Genomic DNA, 15,439 nt, shown 5'->3' with positions numbered 1-15,439 from the left:
TGCAACCGACAATATTAGGAAAGTATAATTAATTCTTACGGTTCCAAAATCTGCCTTACTAACAAGAAATAGTTTATCAAAATATAGGATACTCTTGTCTGCTGTTAAAGAAATAGTTTATCAAAATATAGGATACTCTTGTCTGCTGTTAATGCTTATTTTTCTTACTTTCTAGCAAAATAAGGATCATGTGTTCTTTCTATTTTTATTTTACAAACTTTACTTGAATTTATAATTATTGTAATTGCTGGTTTCTTTCTATAAAATTTAATGTAGATAATGATTATAATATATCTTAGGTAAATTTTCTTTATTTCAGTTATAAATTATCGCTTGTAATAATTTCTCCCTTTTAAATTTTCAAAATATTTAACTATTTTTATATGAGATTAATCAAACTAATTTAACAAATTTAATATACCACTTTATCTTTTTTTATGAAAACAAAAGAAAATTCTAAAAAATAAAGCGAATAATATGAGAGTCAAATGATTATATATATATTCTTAATTTACGAACAATAATTCTTTTTAAGCATTTGAAAATATTAAGTATAAACATACTACTTTGTAAAAGCAAATAGTATTTGCACATAAATTTTATGACACGTTTATAACATAAATATATAAAATATTCAACAAAAAAATCATCATAGGAAAAATTCATAACTATACATGCAAATAATGTAATGTAATTTACAATTCAACCTAATAAATTTATTGATATTTAATCATAATTTGATTATTATTATGACTCATTTCCCAATATTCACATTTTATGATCAAAATGATATTTAAAATATATACAAATATCTTTATTAATATGATTATTTTCATAAATAAAAAATAAATTATTAATAATATAAACCTGTGCAACACACAGGCATGATATTACTGCGTATCTGATATAAACTCTATTTAGTTAATTGTTGTTAGCCAATGATAACAAATTAATATATAAATACTCTCTTGTTTGGTTGTTACACAACTCTCTAATTATTCTTAGTACCTATGAATTGGTAAATGTTTGTTTGACATGTATACTAAATTCAGGTTGAAGAAAAGAGAAGGCATTATTAATAAACAAGATTTGCTATATATAAGCTGTCAAAATGCTTATTCATTGTAGTTCACCAAAAATATGTGCAAAATCAAACATATATAGGCGTACACAAACCAAATAATGAAAGAAGAAAAAGAAAGATGGGAGGAAAGATCATCTTTGCAATGGCTATGATTCTTTGTGCTGTAATTGCAAATGCACACGGAGAAGGATACCACACAGAAACCAACCCTGCTGTTCATACTGAGGAGAAAATGACCAGTCTCCATTTCTTTCTTCATGACATCGTTAGTGGAGAAGACTCAACTGTGGTTCAAATAGCCAAAGCCAATCTCTCTAAAAACAGCTCAGCATTAGTCCCATTTGGGTCACTTATGGTCATTAATGATGCCATGAGGGTAGGCATGGAATCAACCTCGAAATTGATTGGGAGAGCTAAAGGTCTCTATGTAGCAGCAAGCCAAGATGATGACTTTCAGTTGGTTATGTACTTGGATTTTGGGTTCACAGAAGGCAAGTTTAATGGGAGTTCCTTTATTGTTTGTTCAAAAAATCCTGTAATGGAGACTGAACGTGAGCTTGCAGTGGTGGGTGGGAGCGGAGACTTCAGGATGGCTAGAGGGTTTGCTAAGCTCCGTACTCGTTCCTTGAATATCACTACTGGTAATGCCATTATTGAGTATAATGTCACCTTATTTCATTATTAAATAATAGTAAGCTCCACTTATTTTTATCACCTAACTATATATATATATATATATATATATATATATATATATATATATATATATATATATTTTAGAAAAATTATTACTTAAATTCAGTTCATTTTGAATTTAAAATATAAATACGTGAGATTCATATATTTATTAGATGAGTCTATCATACATCTTATGTTTTAAATATATCATAAACTAAATTTAAGTAAAAAAATATTATACTTTTAGCATTAAGTGTGAAGATTGTTGTTAAAAAGATTCAAATGTTAACATTCACACAAATGAAATTATTTAATTGATGTGTGTAAAAATTTAATATATTAATATTTTAGTTCTTAATTGTTTCCCTCTTATTCTTCTATTTTTATATTTTTGTAATTTTATTTATTATTATAATCATTAGAAATGTAACTAAATCGAATTAATATCGATCAAGATGTTGATTTTAATGGCAAAATTAACAAAAATTCATCCAAGTTGTAATGGGAATTAATTATTATTTCTTCTTTTAATTTATTAATTTTAATTATATTTTTTGTATTTTTAATATTGATAATAATGGATATATTTGATTTTGTTCCTAATTTTGAATATACCCAATAATTCTTCCTCTACTCTTGATTCTAAGCATAAATTGTAATTAACTAATACAATGAACTCATTAAAAAAATTATTATCAAATTACTTTGTTTAAACAAAATTAATTATTTTATCTTTCCTTTTTTTAAATATATTAATAAATTCTGATATTTTTATTTTTTTAAATTTATTTCATAATTTTAAATGTTAATTTAAATTTTATTTAGTTTCTATAATTTAAAAATGTAAATATATAATTCCTCTACTTTGATTTCTTTTCCATTTAAGTTACAAAATAAAAAATAAATGAAATAAAAATATAAAAATTAAATAATATATTTCTCAAATATAAATTAAATTTATAATTTCAGTGAATATATATATATATATATATATATATATATATAATTTAAAGTTAATCCTTCAAAAAGTTTTCATGAAACTGTTTCACCTAAGTTAATATGCATGTTTAAAAAATTGTCACGTGGTGCCTCTTTTATTATAAAGTGTGCCACGTACACAGGCTAATATATATTCTTAAAAATTATTATGTAACACTTTTTTTATTATTTTTATTTTTAAATTTATCTTTAAAAAATAATTTAAAGAATAATTAAAAATCTTTTAATCAATTTATTTATTTATTAAATTTAAAATAAAATTATAATTAATTAAAATTATAACAATATTAAAATTTTATAATATCATTATAAAATTATAAAGTATAGTAAAATATATATTAGATTATATTATTAAAATAAAAGTACTAAATAGCCCCCATGATAAGCATAGGTCAATAAGCATATTTAAAAATTTCTATATAACATCTTTTTTATTATATTTATTTTAAAATTTACCTATAAAAATTAATTTATCATATTAAATATTAATTTACTTAAATATTTTTAAATTCCACCTAAAAATCTTATTTCAACTATTAAAATCTAAAATTATTTTTTTATATTTTTTAATAATTTTAAAATTTTCTTAAATTCATGACTTCAAACATTATAAAATTATATTCATTATATTATATATCCCTACAATTAATTAGCTTTTAATTAAATTTTAATTACATTAAAAAAGAATAAATTGCTTTTAAAAAAATTATATATATATATATATAATTTATTATATTTAAGATATAATAATTTTAATAATATATTCCGAAAATCACCAAATAAAATATGTATTACCTTTGTATTTTATTTATTCTTTTATTGATATATGCCAAAAAATTTAAAGATTAATTAAAAAAAGTTATTAAAAAAATTTATTTATTTATTTATTAAATTTAAAATAAATTATAATTAATTAATATTTTAAATTATATTATTAAAATAAAATAATAAATAATTTTAAAATAAGATTTTAAATTTTAATAATATTAAATTATATTACTAAAATAAAATAATAAATAATTAGTGAAAAATGTCTAGTTAAATTGTAACTTTGCTAAAAACTGGCTAGGGAGAGCGAAGACGGAAGTGCTGTGGATAAAACAATAAGAAAAGCAGTGTGCAGAGTGAGTGAGGCGGACGACAGAAATGGAGGCTCTCAAAGTCTGGACTCTCTCTTCTAAGCCTTTTAGGCACCTTCTTCGCCTGGGCTCTTCCGCCACCACCAGAACATCCTATTCCACTTTTGTTCTCCGCTCCTCCACCAACACCTCTGCCGCCACGTCCTCCAGGGTTGCTGGCCGCAACCGCAGGTCCTCATCCTCTTCTTCTTCTTCTTCCACTTCAGACCGAGAAGCTGTTCGCGCTATTAGGCTTAAAAAGGTTGGAACAGTTTGATTCGCCTCTTATTTCAATTCTGATTCCGTGTTCAAATTCGTTCTCATTTTTTGCGTATTTGTTCTGTAAAAGTTTTAAATTTAAATTATAAATGGTAAGTTAAAGACATCCAATTGATATCTCTTTGTCTTTATTTTTTTTTTCTGCTATCCTGGAAGAACTCAACGCTTGTGTCTCTATTCAGGCTCTTTTTGGTTCTCCAGAGAAGTGAGTAGGTACTTTTATTGTATAGAAATTTTGCTTATTTGGATATAATGTTCGTTTATCCTTGTGATTATCGCTCTTTCCTACTGGGGCCTGATTGATTTCTAAGGGTGCTGTAGCCATTGTGGGCTTTGGAGAGTAATGTTAAATTTTCATTTTATTCCATTTACTCTGAGATGGGAGAGAACAAGGGCGCAAGTGGTTTATAATGCACCGATTTTAAAACTTGATATTAAGGTGGGAAGTGGGAACATAAAAAAATTTAGAATTTTTGATATTTGTATTTTCGTTGTTTGAAGTTTTTGATTAAATGCCCTAAATTTGTTTTCTCAGTTTTTGATTTTGCCATTGATATCTCTCGCTGTTTTGTAGGTTGAGGAACTGAGGAGCAAAGGTCTTGAGCCCTATGCCTATAATTGGGATAGGACTCATACTGCTAATCAATTACAAGAGATATACAGGCATCTAGCTAGTGGTGAAGAGTCAAATAATGTGAGTGATCATGTGTCGATAGCAGGCAGAATTGTTGCTAGGAGAGCATTTGGAAAGCTTGCTTTTCTGACACTAAGAGATGAATCGGGGACCATTCAGGTTGGCCTTTCACTTCATTTGGTTATGCTGTAAGATCTTTGATTCATTACCAATGGATTTTTAAGTCTCATGCTTCTTCTTTAGATGCATGCTTTATATTCATGTTCAATCGAAACATTATTTCGTGATCTATTCTTTTGTTATTAAACTTCTGATTTTCTACTTGTTTGCAGTATTCTTTTCCATTAATTTTTTTGAGCAATTTTTAATTGGTCTCACACCCACTCACATACATAGGAAAAATTTTTTCTTTTTAATTTTTAAAATATTCTCTAATAATAGAGATGAAGCACAAAGTCATTTAAGCTTGTTTAATATGTGTAAATAAACATTTGCTATTTAGTTTTTATTTTTTTTATTATTATTTTTTTAAGTAGAAGGAGGAGTTCTTTGTTGGAATGATATTGCCGCAGCCTGCATGTCATAGTCAAGACTATCATCTTAACAGAAACAATAAGGCTCCTTGAGAAAACTATTTGACTTGGCAAACATTAACATCTTTGTGTGGATCTCCTTTTTCCATTAGTCATTTAAACAGCTTTTGTGATGGAGTAGTTGTTTTGTTTAGTAGCTGATGCTTTGCTTTACAATGTTACTAAATATGTTAACTTGACATGCAAAGTCAGTTTAGATGATGAATGGAAGTGCAGGCTATTTTCAAAAAACCCTGAGTATGATGTATTGGTTCTCTATTGGGTTCAGTTTTTACTGCTGCTTTCTTAGCAATTTTTGGCCAGCCATGTCTTATTCCAATTTTTAATGACTCTTGATAGAACTTCCAATTACTTGTATCAAATGTAATGTATTGATGTGAAATTCTTATTCAGAGTTTGGAGCTTTTCGTTGTTTGATATATACTTCTTTTTACTTCTTGGTTTGATGTGGTAAGCTCTAGTTGGAATTCCCATATTCCTTGTGCCAACTCTGATGTTCTTCTTTGTAATAAGCGTAGCTTTCTTTTCTTATAGCTTTACTGTGAGAAGGAAAGGCTCTTAAATGATCAGTTTGAGAGGTTGAAGACACTTGTTGATATTGGTGATATATTGGGTGCTAACGGCTCAATGAAACGCACGGAGAAAGGTGAACTTTCTAACATAGAATTAATTTGGGGAGCTGGTTGTTCTTTGAACATTATTGTGCAGTTTTGTTTTTTTTAGGCTTGGATGGCAATGGAAATTGGGGATTGTTAATATTTCTGCACTCCTCCTCAACCTAGCAAGGCTACTTTATTAATGTCTTAATATGATCTAAGTGTCATCTGGTTAAATGTCATTTGCTTTCCTGGCTTATCTTTCAGGTGAGCTTTCAGTTTGTGTTAATTCTTTCACTATTCTTACAAAATCCTTACTTCCATTGCCGGACAAATATCACGGCCTAACTGATGTAGATAAGCGTTACCGACAACGGTGAGTTTGTTTTCCACTCCTAAATTGTTCCATTAAGTCTTTGCCTGAGTTGTACCATGCCATATGAGACTGATTTTATAAAGGGTATCCTTTTATGAAAAAAAAAAGTAACATGGAAATTCTTTTTTTTTTTTTTTATGAGGTAATGGCACATTGAGATGATTACACACACTTTCTACGTGTCTCTGCTTAATATTTTGCAATTTATTTATTTATTGTTGTGATAGTCCCTTATCTTCTGCATTTTTTTTAATGTTTAGATATGTTGATATGATTGCAAATCCTGAAGTTGCTGATGTGTTCCGTAAAAGAGCTAAGGTGGATTATCCTCACTTCCCATCTTATTATTACTATTTGATTTGCTATTTTGTTGAACTTAGATTTGTACAGTTGCAACTTTCATGATTTTTCTGTACAATTTTTTTTTTCCGGTGATTATTACATTGAGCTTTATACCTTATGAAGACTACCATGAAGATTTGGGAAGCAATGGCCTTAAGGGTTTAAATCTCCCCCCTTTCTGAAAGTGTGGCACAAAGTCAAGTAATTTGGAGGAAAAGGACCCATATGACTGAGCTTAACTAGATTGTGAATGAGGTTAACTTGGGTTGGGTTAATGGTGTTGAGCTATGAGGCTATTTGTATCAATATGGTTAAGGTATTCTTCATAAGTAGACAATTATGACGATTTAAAAAAAGTTATTAGTAGAAATTTCATTTATTTGGTGCCATTTGATGTTATGGATATACAAACCCAGAAGGAACTTTGACCAGGCAACCATATATCATCCTAGAAGTAAACAATATTTCTTGAAGCATTTGATGAATAAGTTGATATGTCTGCCTTTTGATACAAATGAGCTGAAATTTAATGCCGAATAAATTAGGGTTTTCCTACTATTGACTCCAGCATCTACTTTTCTGTACACCATACAGAACTTTACTTGATTGTTCGTGATTATGCCATAATCACTTTTTATCTGCATGCTTTTTGACTGTTTTGAGAAGTTCTTTACTTTCTTGCTCGGCGTTCATTTTTAAATTATGGGATCAAACTATTTTGAAATCTTAATTGTAATACTTAGTCTAAATATCGAACTTTGATTGCAGAAGCCTCAGCCCCCTTAAGTTTTCTGCTTTTAAGATACTCAATGAATTTTATTAGAAGAAATTTTTATCTTCTTGTTGAAACCACTAAAGGATTGCCATCGAATCTGTTTATCCTTTTGTTTCTTATGGTTCAGCAATTTAAGATTAACTGTCTTACACCTCTTTTGCCAGATTGTTTCTGAGATTCGCAAGACAGTGGAGTCATTAGGTTTTGTCGAAGTTGAAACTCCAGTTCTACAGGTTTTTTACCATCCTCATAGTGCTTTCGGGTCTTAATATCTTTTGTGAGACAGGTTATTTTGGTATTACAGGGAAAAAATAATGTATATAATATTTTGTATATTCAAAATTAAAGTTGATTTTAAATTTCATTTGTATATTTAAGCAGTAGCTGTCAAATTAATGGAAGAGCTTTCTCTGGGTTCTTTTCGTAAATAATTGTTAAAATTGTAGATGCCATCACTTACGAAGGCAAAGTGACAGTAATTAGGTGGAGATGAGATTTGAAAAGCTTTATATTATAAACTTTTGGAATAGCAAAGACAGGGTTTAGGAAGTGTTCTTCTTTTTTCCAGAGTCCGCTTACTTGAGCCTGTATCACACCAATTGCTGAAGTCCTACGCTTGATAAATCATTGTAGTTCTCCGCTTTTGATGTTTTTAGGGCAGGGAAAATGTCACATTTTTTGGTTTTTTCCTAAAATATAGTTGAAAATTTTTCAGGCCTTAATTAACACATTTGAGGGTTATACACTTGGGATTGTGAATAAGCATGCTATATTTGAGGAGGGGAAAAGGGCCGCCTTGCTTAGAGACTAGGGCCATGTTCTGATTCTCCTTTTTCCCGTGTGTGCAACATGACGTTTGTTTTCATTAGTTACAAACAAACTAACAAAGATATATGATAAAGATTATCCAATAAAAGATTTTTGCTCTGACTTTACTGCTAAAAACTCGTATTATTTCACATAGACCATCTAAAAGGAGTTGAGAGTGTGGATATGTTGTTTTTTCTCAAGTAGATTATCTTTTTGATTGATTCTACTAAGTGACAATAATAATAATCTAAGAGTGACATGTAAAAGGGATCTGAGAAAGTGTTGTTAATATATTCTTCTTCTTTGTTTTTTCATTTTTATTACACACACACACACACTATTGTTAGGATCTTTTTTCTCTACATTTCTAAATTAATCTTGTGCATTCCTGAAATTATCTTATTCCTTTCTTTTACATCATTGATGATGTAATATGTATGTCTGTACATAGATGATTTGCATTGGAACATGGTTTTTAATTGATTTTATCTACTAGGGAGCAGCTGGTGGAGCAGAAGCTAGGCCATTTGTAACATATCATAATTCTCTTGGAAGGGATCTTTATCTGAGAATTGCAACTGAGCTTCACTTAAAGAGAATGTTGGTGAGGTTTCATGCATAATTTTATTTTTTAAGCTTGAAAGTTAATTCACTGACCGCCATTTCTTATCTACCTTACTGTATGTATATCAATGAATGTATTTTGGGGAAGTACTGAACATCCTTCCCCTCTATGGGGGTCTTTAAGCATTAATCTTTTCAGCATGATTATATTGTGTGTTAGGAAATTTTTGTAGCTTCCTCCTTTCTTTATCTTGGTATCATGTTTTGACTCTTGCTTAGTTTGTACTTTGGAATTACTCGACTCATGTGAGCCTGAATCAATTAGGGATGGCTACACCAATCATTTTCCTCCATTCTATCCATTTTGAGCTATCCATTTAGGAAGATCTAGGGCCATAAAATCATTTTTTACTGCCTCTTCCCAAGTTATACTAGGTCTCCTCATAGTGTTTTTCCCACACTAAACGTTTTGTTTTCTCCATTCTACTTCTTCCTGGCTTTTAGACCCAGCTTGATCTTGAACCATAAAGATTCTACCTATGCAGCCACGGTATTCTTTGAAGAATTGAACTGATAGTCCACTAACTCCTATCTTCTCTCCTGCCAGTTTTACATGTAGAGCTTCGAGTTTTGAGATTGTTGTTTCTAGATTTTTCTCGGTTAATATTAGGCAAAAGTCTTGGGCTTAAAACCAAGAAGTTATAGGTCTGAGAGCAACAACTTTATGCAAAAAATTACTGGGTGGGACTGTCACGAGAGTTCCCTACCCTGGACTCTGCTTTGGTGGGACTACTAGGTATTATTATTTTTAATTTGATTCTTGGATGCGAAGCCATAATGATCTTTTACCATGGTTTGCAAAACCTTTCCTGGCCCACATTTTTTATCCTTTTCATAATAGATTTTGCTTTTATCATAAACATTGAATAGAGTACTATTACCTCTTTGTGTATTTCTACTCCATTAATTTTTGTGTTTTTCTTGTTCTACAAAATACTCCACAAAATTGTTGTTCTGTAACAACAGGTTGGGGGATTTGAGAAAGTATATGAGATTGGACGAATTTTCAGAAATGAGGGCATTTCAACTCGTCATAATCCAGAATTCACCACAATAGAGGTAATCTCTTTGAGCTGTTATGCCTACCCTAGTTTCACATTACAATCTTCATATGTGTCATGCTAACTTTTCATTTATACTTGGTGGAGCTCTTATCAATGTTATTACTTGCCTGATCTTAGATGTATGAAGCATTTTCAGACTACCAAAGCATGATGAACATGGCAGAGGAAATTGTTACTCACTGTGCTCTTGCTGTTCATGGGAAGCTTACCATTGATTACCAGGTAATGGTGCTGTGCCACTACAACATGCCATTAAAAATATTTAATGTGTCCACATATGTTTCAAAGATTTGTGAAGAACTGTTTCACCTCTTAGTAATATTTTATAGTGATTTGGTGTTTGTTCTATAAAAGCTTGTGTAATTTGTTATTGCAGGGGGTAGAGATTTGTCTAGACCGGCCTTGGAGGAGGGAAACTATGCACAATCTTGTAAAAGAGGCCACAGAGATTGATTTCAGTGAGCTGAGTAATGATCTAAAACTAGCTAAAGATACTACTTTGAAGACACTTGGACCTGTGCTTGAAAATAAAGACAAATCTGCCATTGAAGCATGCCCTTCTGTCGGCCACCTCCTTAATGAGGTAAATATACTATCACTGATACTCTATACTCAGCAAATTCTTGTTGCAGGTTGTTGGTTTCATTATAATGTTGACGTTACATAGTTTCTTTTGACATAGGTTTGTTATAGTTTCTTTTGACATATGTTTGTTTACTTTCCATTTTGTTAATTCTTGTTGCTCTCTTTTCCAAATCTCTTAATATTATTTTTTAATTTAATTTGTGCAGGTTTTTGAAATTGTTGTAGAGCCGAAGCTCTTGCAACCCACATTTGTTTTGGACTATCCTATTGAGATATCTCCTTTAGCCAAACCACATCGAAGGTAGAAAAAATTTACCAGGGGAATTTCTTCCATTTTCATTGTACTGAAATATACTAGTATTTGTTGCCAATGTTTCACATTTTATACACCTGCTTTTGGTGTTGTCATCCAACTTTTCCCTCTTAATTCATAATTATCTTGGTGTATTTTCCAAAACTTCAGCTTGTCCCTGATGCAGAGGACATTAGAAAATGGAGTGGATTCTATGAAGTTGTGGCACTAGTAGCACATTTCTTCTGCATGTCTTATTTAACTTGTATGCTTTGATTCTGTTATCTATGCTACATATACTTCTGTATTACCAGATAGAAATTTACCTTTATGATTAAAATGTCATGTGCTAATATTTTGGAGTAAAACCCATGTAAAATAAAAGAAAAAAAGTTGAGGTTGAAAACAATACTGATTGCTATAATTTTGAAGCCCTTGAATGCTGCTGTCTCTTTTGATTTTCTTTTTTTTCTTTTTCATTCTTTTTGGTAATCTTGTTATTCCTTCATGACAGGCACATTGGCTTGACTGAGAGATTTGAGCTCTTCATCTGTGGTCGTGAACTGGCCAATGCATTTTCCGAATTGACTGATCCTATGGATCAGGTAAGTGCTTGCACACTTTGTGGATGCTTTATTTTGCATTCCCCTCCTTACACCCTCTATATGCAAGAAGTCAATGTGCTATTTTGTTCCAAAAGTTACCTTTTTGCCATTTAACTTTTAAGTTATGCTTCTATCATTATCTGAATATATAATTTTTTTTTTTCGGGACAAGTTTTTTACAATGAGTTGATTCTCTCTAATGATCATTGTTCAAGCTATGACTGCTGTTGGGACTTGGGATTGAAGGTGGCATATAACTGATGTTTTCCTTGCCTTCACACTTGCTGTATCCTGGTCTTCTTTTTGGTTTGCTTTGTATCAGATCATTTTTCTTTTGTCTTTTTTAGTTGGTATGGAAAAGACCTATAGGCTTTGACCTTCACATTTTGGAGATGAAATTTTTTATTTGAAACCTTTTTGGAGATGAAATTAGTAGAATGGAGTAGAAGATTTCCAAGATGGGGAACAATTCACAATATGAATAGTGGTGGCTAGCTTTTGTTTGTCTGGTTAAATTAACTGAAAGATATGTCAACCATTTGTTAATTGTAAAACCTTTGCATTTAGCTTTCATGCTCCTTAGTGTTCTTCCTTTGGCAGAAAAACTATCTTTGCGGATTAGAAGAATGTAATATGTACTTTGGAGACGTGTCATAAACCTTATTGACAAACTTGAACATTTGGTTGTACTGAACTCATTGTTATTTTGCTGCTGTTTTGATGCTGTCTTATACGTCTTCCATGTACTGCTATTACCCAAATTGAAGTCAGCATGCAACATTTATGTCCATGCATTACTCCCTTTCTCTTGTAACACTTCAAATCCCATATTTGAAGTAGACTATGGTCTGTATTAATGGCCTATGTGAACTACTAAAAATGACTGGGGAAGCCATGTGGTTTGGGCTAAGCCTGCTGAACTTGTTAGGCCAGTATTAACGTAGGCTTGGGTTGTGACGCTACTTTGCTTCCCTCTTTTGGTACTTTGTGAAGCTTCTAATTAGGTTTAAGATAGAGTTGTCAATGTTTAATGTTGGCAGAGAGGACGCTTAGAAGAGCAAGTGAGGCAGCATGATGAGAAGAGGGCAGCAGTCATTTCAGAATCAGAACATGCAGAAGAGAAAAAAAATGAACATGAAGATGATTCATATGAAGTCACACTTGATGATGACTTTTTAACTGCTTTGGAATATGGAATGCCTCCTGCTTCAGGAATGGTAATCATCCTTTTAACATTGCCTTTTGCTTTTTCAGAGGATCTTGTGAACCAAAATAGATTTATGATGGTTGAAAGAGGTTTTTCCAGCATTTGCGCCCCTGGAAAACGTGATAAACATTAAATGTATTTTCCATCACAGAAAGTTACCCTTGACTATCAAGATGCAAATAAATCCTGAGGCGTCCACATACATTGTTCTTTTTAAAATGACAGATGCTTATGTTGCATTTTTCATGCTTACTTTTTTTGCTTGAAGCATTTTCACAAGTAACATTAGGCACAAAAATCTTTTCCATTTATTGTTGAGGTTACAGTGTTAGATTCTAATCAGCAAATGTTTTTATGAAAATGATACCAATTCTAAATTTCTTAATTTACAATCAGCTATCTAGTAGTAAGGTTTTAAGCCTAGATTGTTGGATAAAGTTGATTGGAGGGAGTTGAGTCCATGTTTAGCATCTGAAAAAGACATTAATGGTCTTGACAAGTTGAAATAGATGCCTTCCCATTCCCATATATGTTTGTCTATGCAAATCATGATGGAAAGAGTTTGTTTTGCGTAGGGGCTTGGAATCGACAGGCTGGTGATGCTTTTGACAAACTCTCCTAGTATCCGAGATGTTATTGCTTTTCCTGTGCTCAAGGTTCAGCAGTAGGTTCGCAGCAAAAGCCGGTGGATTGGGTAATAGGGTTATATATTCACCACACCCTCCTATTGCAGTTTGTTTTTGGGAAGAACTAATGGAAATTTTTTTCAGTAGATTTGAGAAATGCAGTAGGCCTGTTACAATTATTTTGCATTTTTGGTGGTGTCTATGTATAATTTAGATTTGGAATCTGGGAGAATATGTATTTCAGGAGCATTGAAAAATACCTAGAGTAGGGGCCTCCCAGCCACAACCAAACACACTTGGGCCTGCCTTTTTTTGTCTTCAGAACATAAATTTCAACCTCTATCTTGTCTCTAGTTTCTTTTATTTATTTATTTCTCTTCCCTCTCTCTTTCTCTCTCCATCCTCATCTTTGATTGGTTTCTCTTATTATGATGTCTTCTATTTGATTGGTGGGTCCACCTAACTGTGGCACACCATAATAATTCTAGAGTCTCGTGTCTATTTCCAAATCGTAGAACATGTCGGTGTGTCACTTGGATTAACACATGCAATTTATGCTAACAATTATTCAAATATAATGCGAGTGTAATTACCATAAATTTAATTTTATATAAGTCTTATATATTTAAATTAATTTTATATAAGTTTTAATATAAAAATTATTAATTTTTATATGCACCCTATAGAATTTTTATATTTGAGAGATAAATTGGTTATAGTGTTTAATCGACTTTTACAGTTCGATATAAACTTTTTAATGTAAATCTACAATATGAAATGAATTTAAACTCTCAAAATGTTATATGATCTCCATTATCAAGAAGAAAAATATAACGTTATTAAATATTTTTTATACCAAAATCAATATTATAATTTTGATGTTAAGCCAAATTATTATCAATTATCAATGATGAGAAAAAAAAAATTATTATAATATTTTAAATAAAAAAAATAATTTTGATTAAAAATTACCATATGCCTGTTCTTAAATGAAAAATATTTCTTTTTGTACAATTAAAGGATTGAGTTGACTAACATTCAAAGTGCTATTATGAAATATGTGAAGTGGACAGTAATTTTTTGGTTTAATGTGGTAACTGATGAAAAAAAAAAAATATATATATATATTTAACTTGATTAGACCTAAAATATTAAAAGTGAGAAACTCTTGAGTTTTGAATTTCATTGTTTACTATATATAAGATTATTAATTTTTATGGTAGAGAAAATAATTATCGATTGATTGTATCTTTATAAAATTAAGAAGGAGAATATATTTGGTACCATTACTCAACATTACCTTGCTTAAGTCTTTGTATTCAACAGGTGCTCTGGACCACTCGTTACCCCAGAGAGGCACTTTTCAGAACATTATCATCTCAATTTTTTCCCCCACATGGACATTCAATGGTCCCTGGTACTAGCATGTAATGAAAGATAATTCTTTCCATTTAAAATTTTCAACTATAAAAATAAAAGTTCATATTACAATAATCGAAATTCAATGAAAAAAGATTAAAAAGAAAATTAAACTTAAAATTAAATTTATGTGTTAATTATTTAAAGAAAAAGTCTAGGCCTAGGTAGAAGACAAGCATTAAAGACAGAGGAGGAGGAGGAGGCAAGAAATTTCATGATGAAGGAAGCATCAGAAAGAAGAAAGCACATTGAAAGCATCGAATCAGCCTTGAGAAATCAATGGTTACATTTTCACAATATTCCTTCAAAACTTAATGCTCCATTATTAGAATAAATTCCTAATAAATTAATATTTAATAATCAACTAGGTAGGGTACTGGTTATACCATAGGTATTAGATCTTCTGCAATTAAACTAATAAAAAGATGGACCCAAAAGATGAATTTGCTTGCTAATCAATCTCAAGGAAATTCTTTCATTCACAGAATTTTGATCAGCAAAGAGATGCTCCAATAAACAACATTGGATTGCCCTTTGCTATTGCTGTGTATCACAATACTTTCTGGTTTTATTTATTAAGATATTATTCCAACAAAATCTTCTTTCTGTCTTTTTTTTTTTTTTAAAAAAAAATCTCATGAAACATGACTGCCTTTAAGGTTGCTAAACTAGAAATGTAACACCCCGAAATTTTAATTTTTATGAGCATTTTGATATTTTAATTTTATTTAAA

General features: G+C 30.5%; 2 protein-coding genes across 3 annotated transcripts; both read left to right on the top strand.

Moving 5' to 3' along the window:
* Positions 1-1,021: 1,021 nt before the first annotated feature.
* Positions 1,022-1,787, top strand: LOC110632329 (dirigent protein 15-like). The gene has a single exon (XM_021780524.2). It carries the CDS (start codon positions 1,203-1,205, stop codon positions 1,767-1,769), a length of 567 nt encoding a protein of 188 aa, XP_021636216.2. The 5' UTR covers positions 1,022-1,202; the 3' UTR covers positions 1,770-1,787.
* A 2,031-nt stretch (positions 1,788-3,818) lies between these two features.
* On the top strand, positions 3,819-13,640 carry LOC110632296 (lysine--tRNA ligase, chloroplastic/mitochondrial). 2 transcript variants are annotated; one of them, XM_021780459.2, is made up of 14 exons: positions 3,819-4,141; positions 4,733-4,951; positions 5,920-6,031; positions 6,249-6,357; positions 6,618-6,675; positions 7,639-7,707; positions 8,781-8,888; positions 9,875-9,967; positions 10,090-10,194; positions 10,349-10,555; positions 10,764-10,858; positions 11,364-11,454; positions 12,495-12,671; positions 13,237-13,640. In XM_021780459.2, exons 1-14 carry the CDS (start codon positions 3,908-3,910, stop codon positions 13,327-13,329), a joined length of 1,770 nt encoding a protein of 589 aa, XP_021636151.2. In that variant the 5' UTR covers positions 3,819-3,907; the 3' UTR covers positions 13,330-13,640. The 2 variants fall into 2 exon arrangements, with proteins under 2 accessions (XP_021636151.2, XP_021636152.2); XM_021780460.2 differs by lacking the exon at positions 7,639-7,707 and having other exon boundaries at positions 13,237-13,375.
* The last annotated feature ends 1,799 nt before the right edge of the window (positions 13,641-15,439 follow it).

The sequence above is a fragment of the Hevea brasiliensis genome, chromosome 15 (genome assembly GCF_030052815.1).
Source record: "Hevea brasiliensis isolate MT/VB/25A 57/8 chromosome 15, ASM3005281v1, whole genome shotgun sequence".
Taxonomy (NCBI): domain Eukaryota; kingdom Viridiplantae; phylum Streptophyta; class Magnoliopsida; order Malpighiales; family Euphorbiaceae; genus Hevea; species Hevea brasiliensis.
Note: the sequence above shows the minus strand (reverse complement) of the source record. Positions and strands in the feature narration are given on the sequence as shown.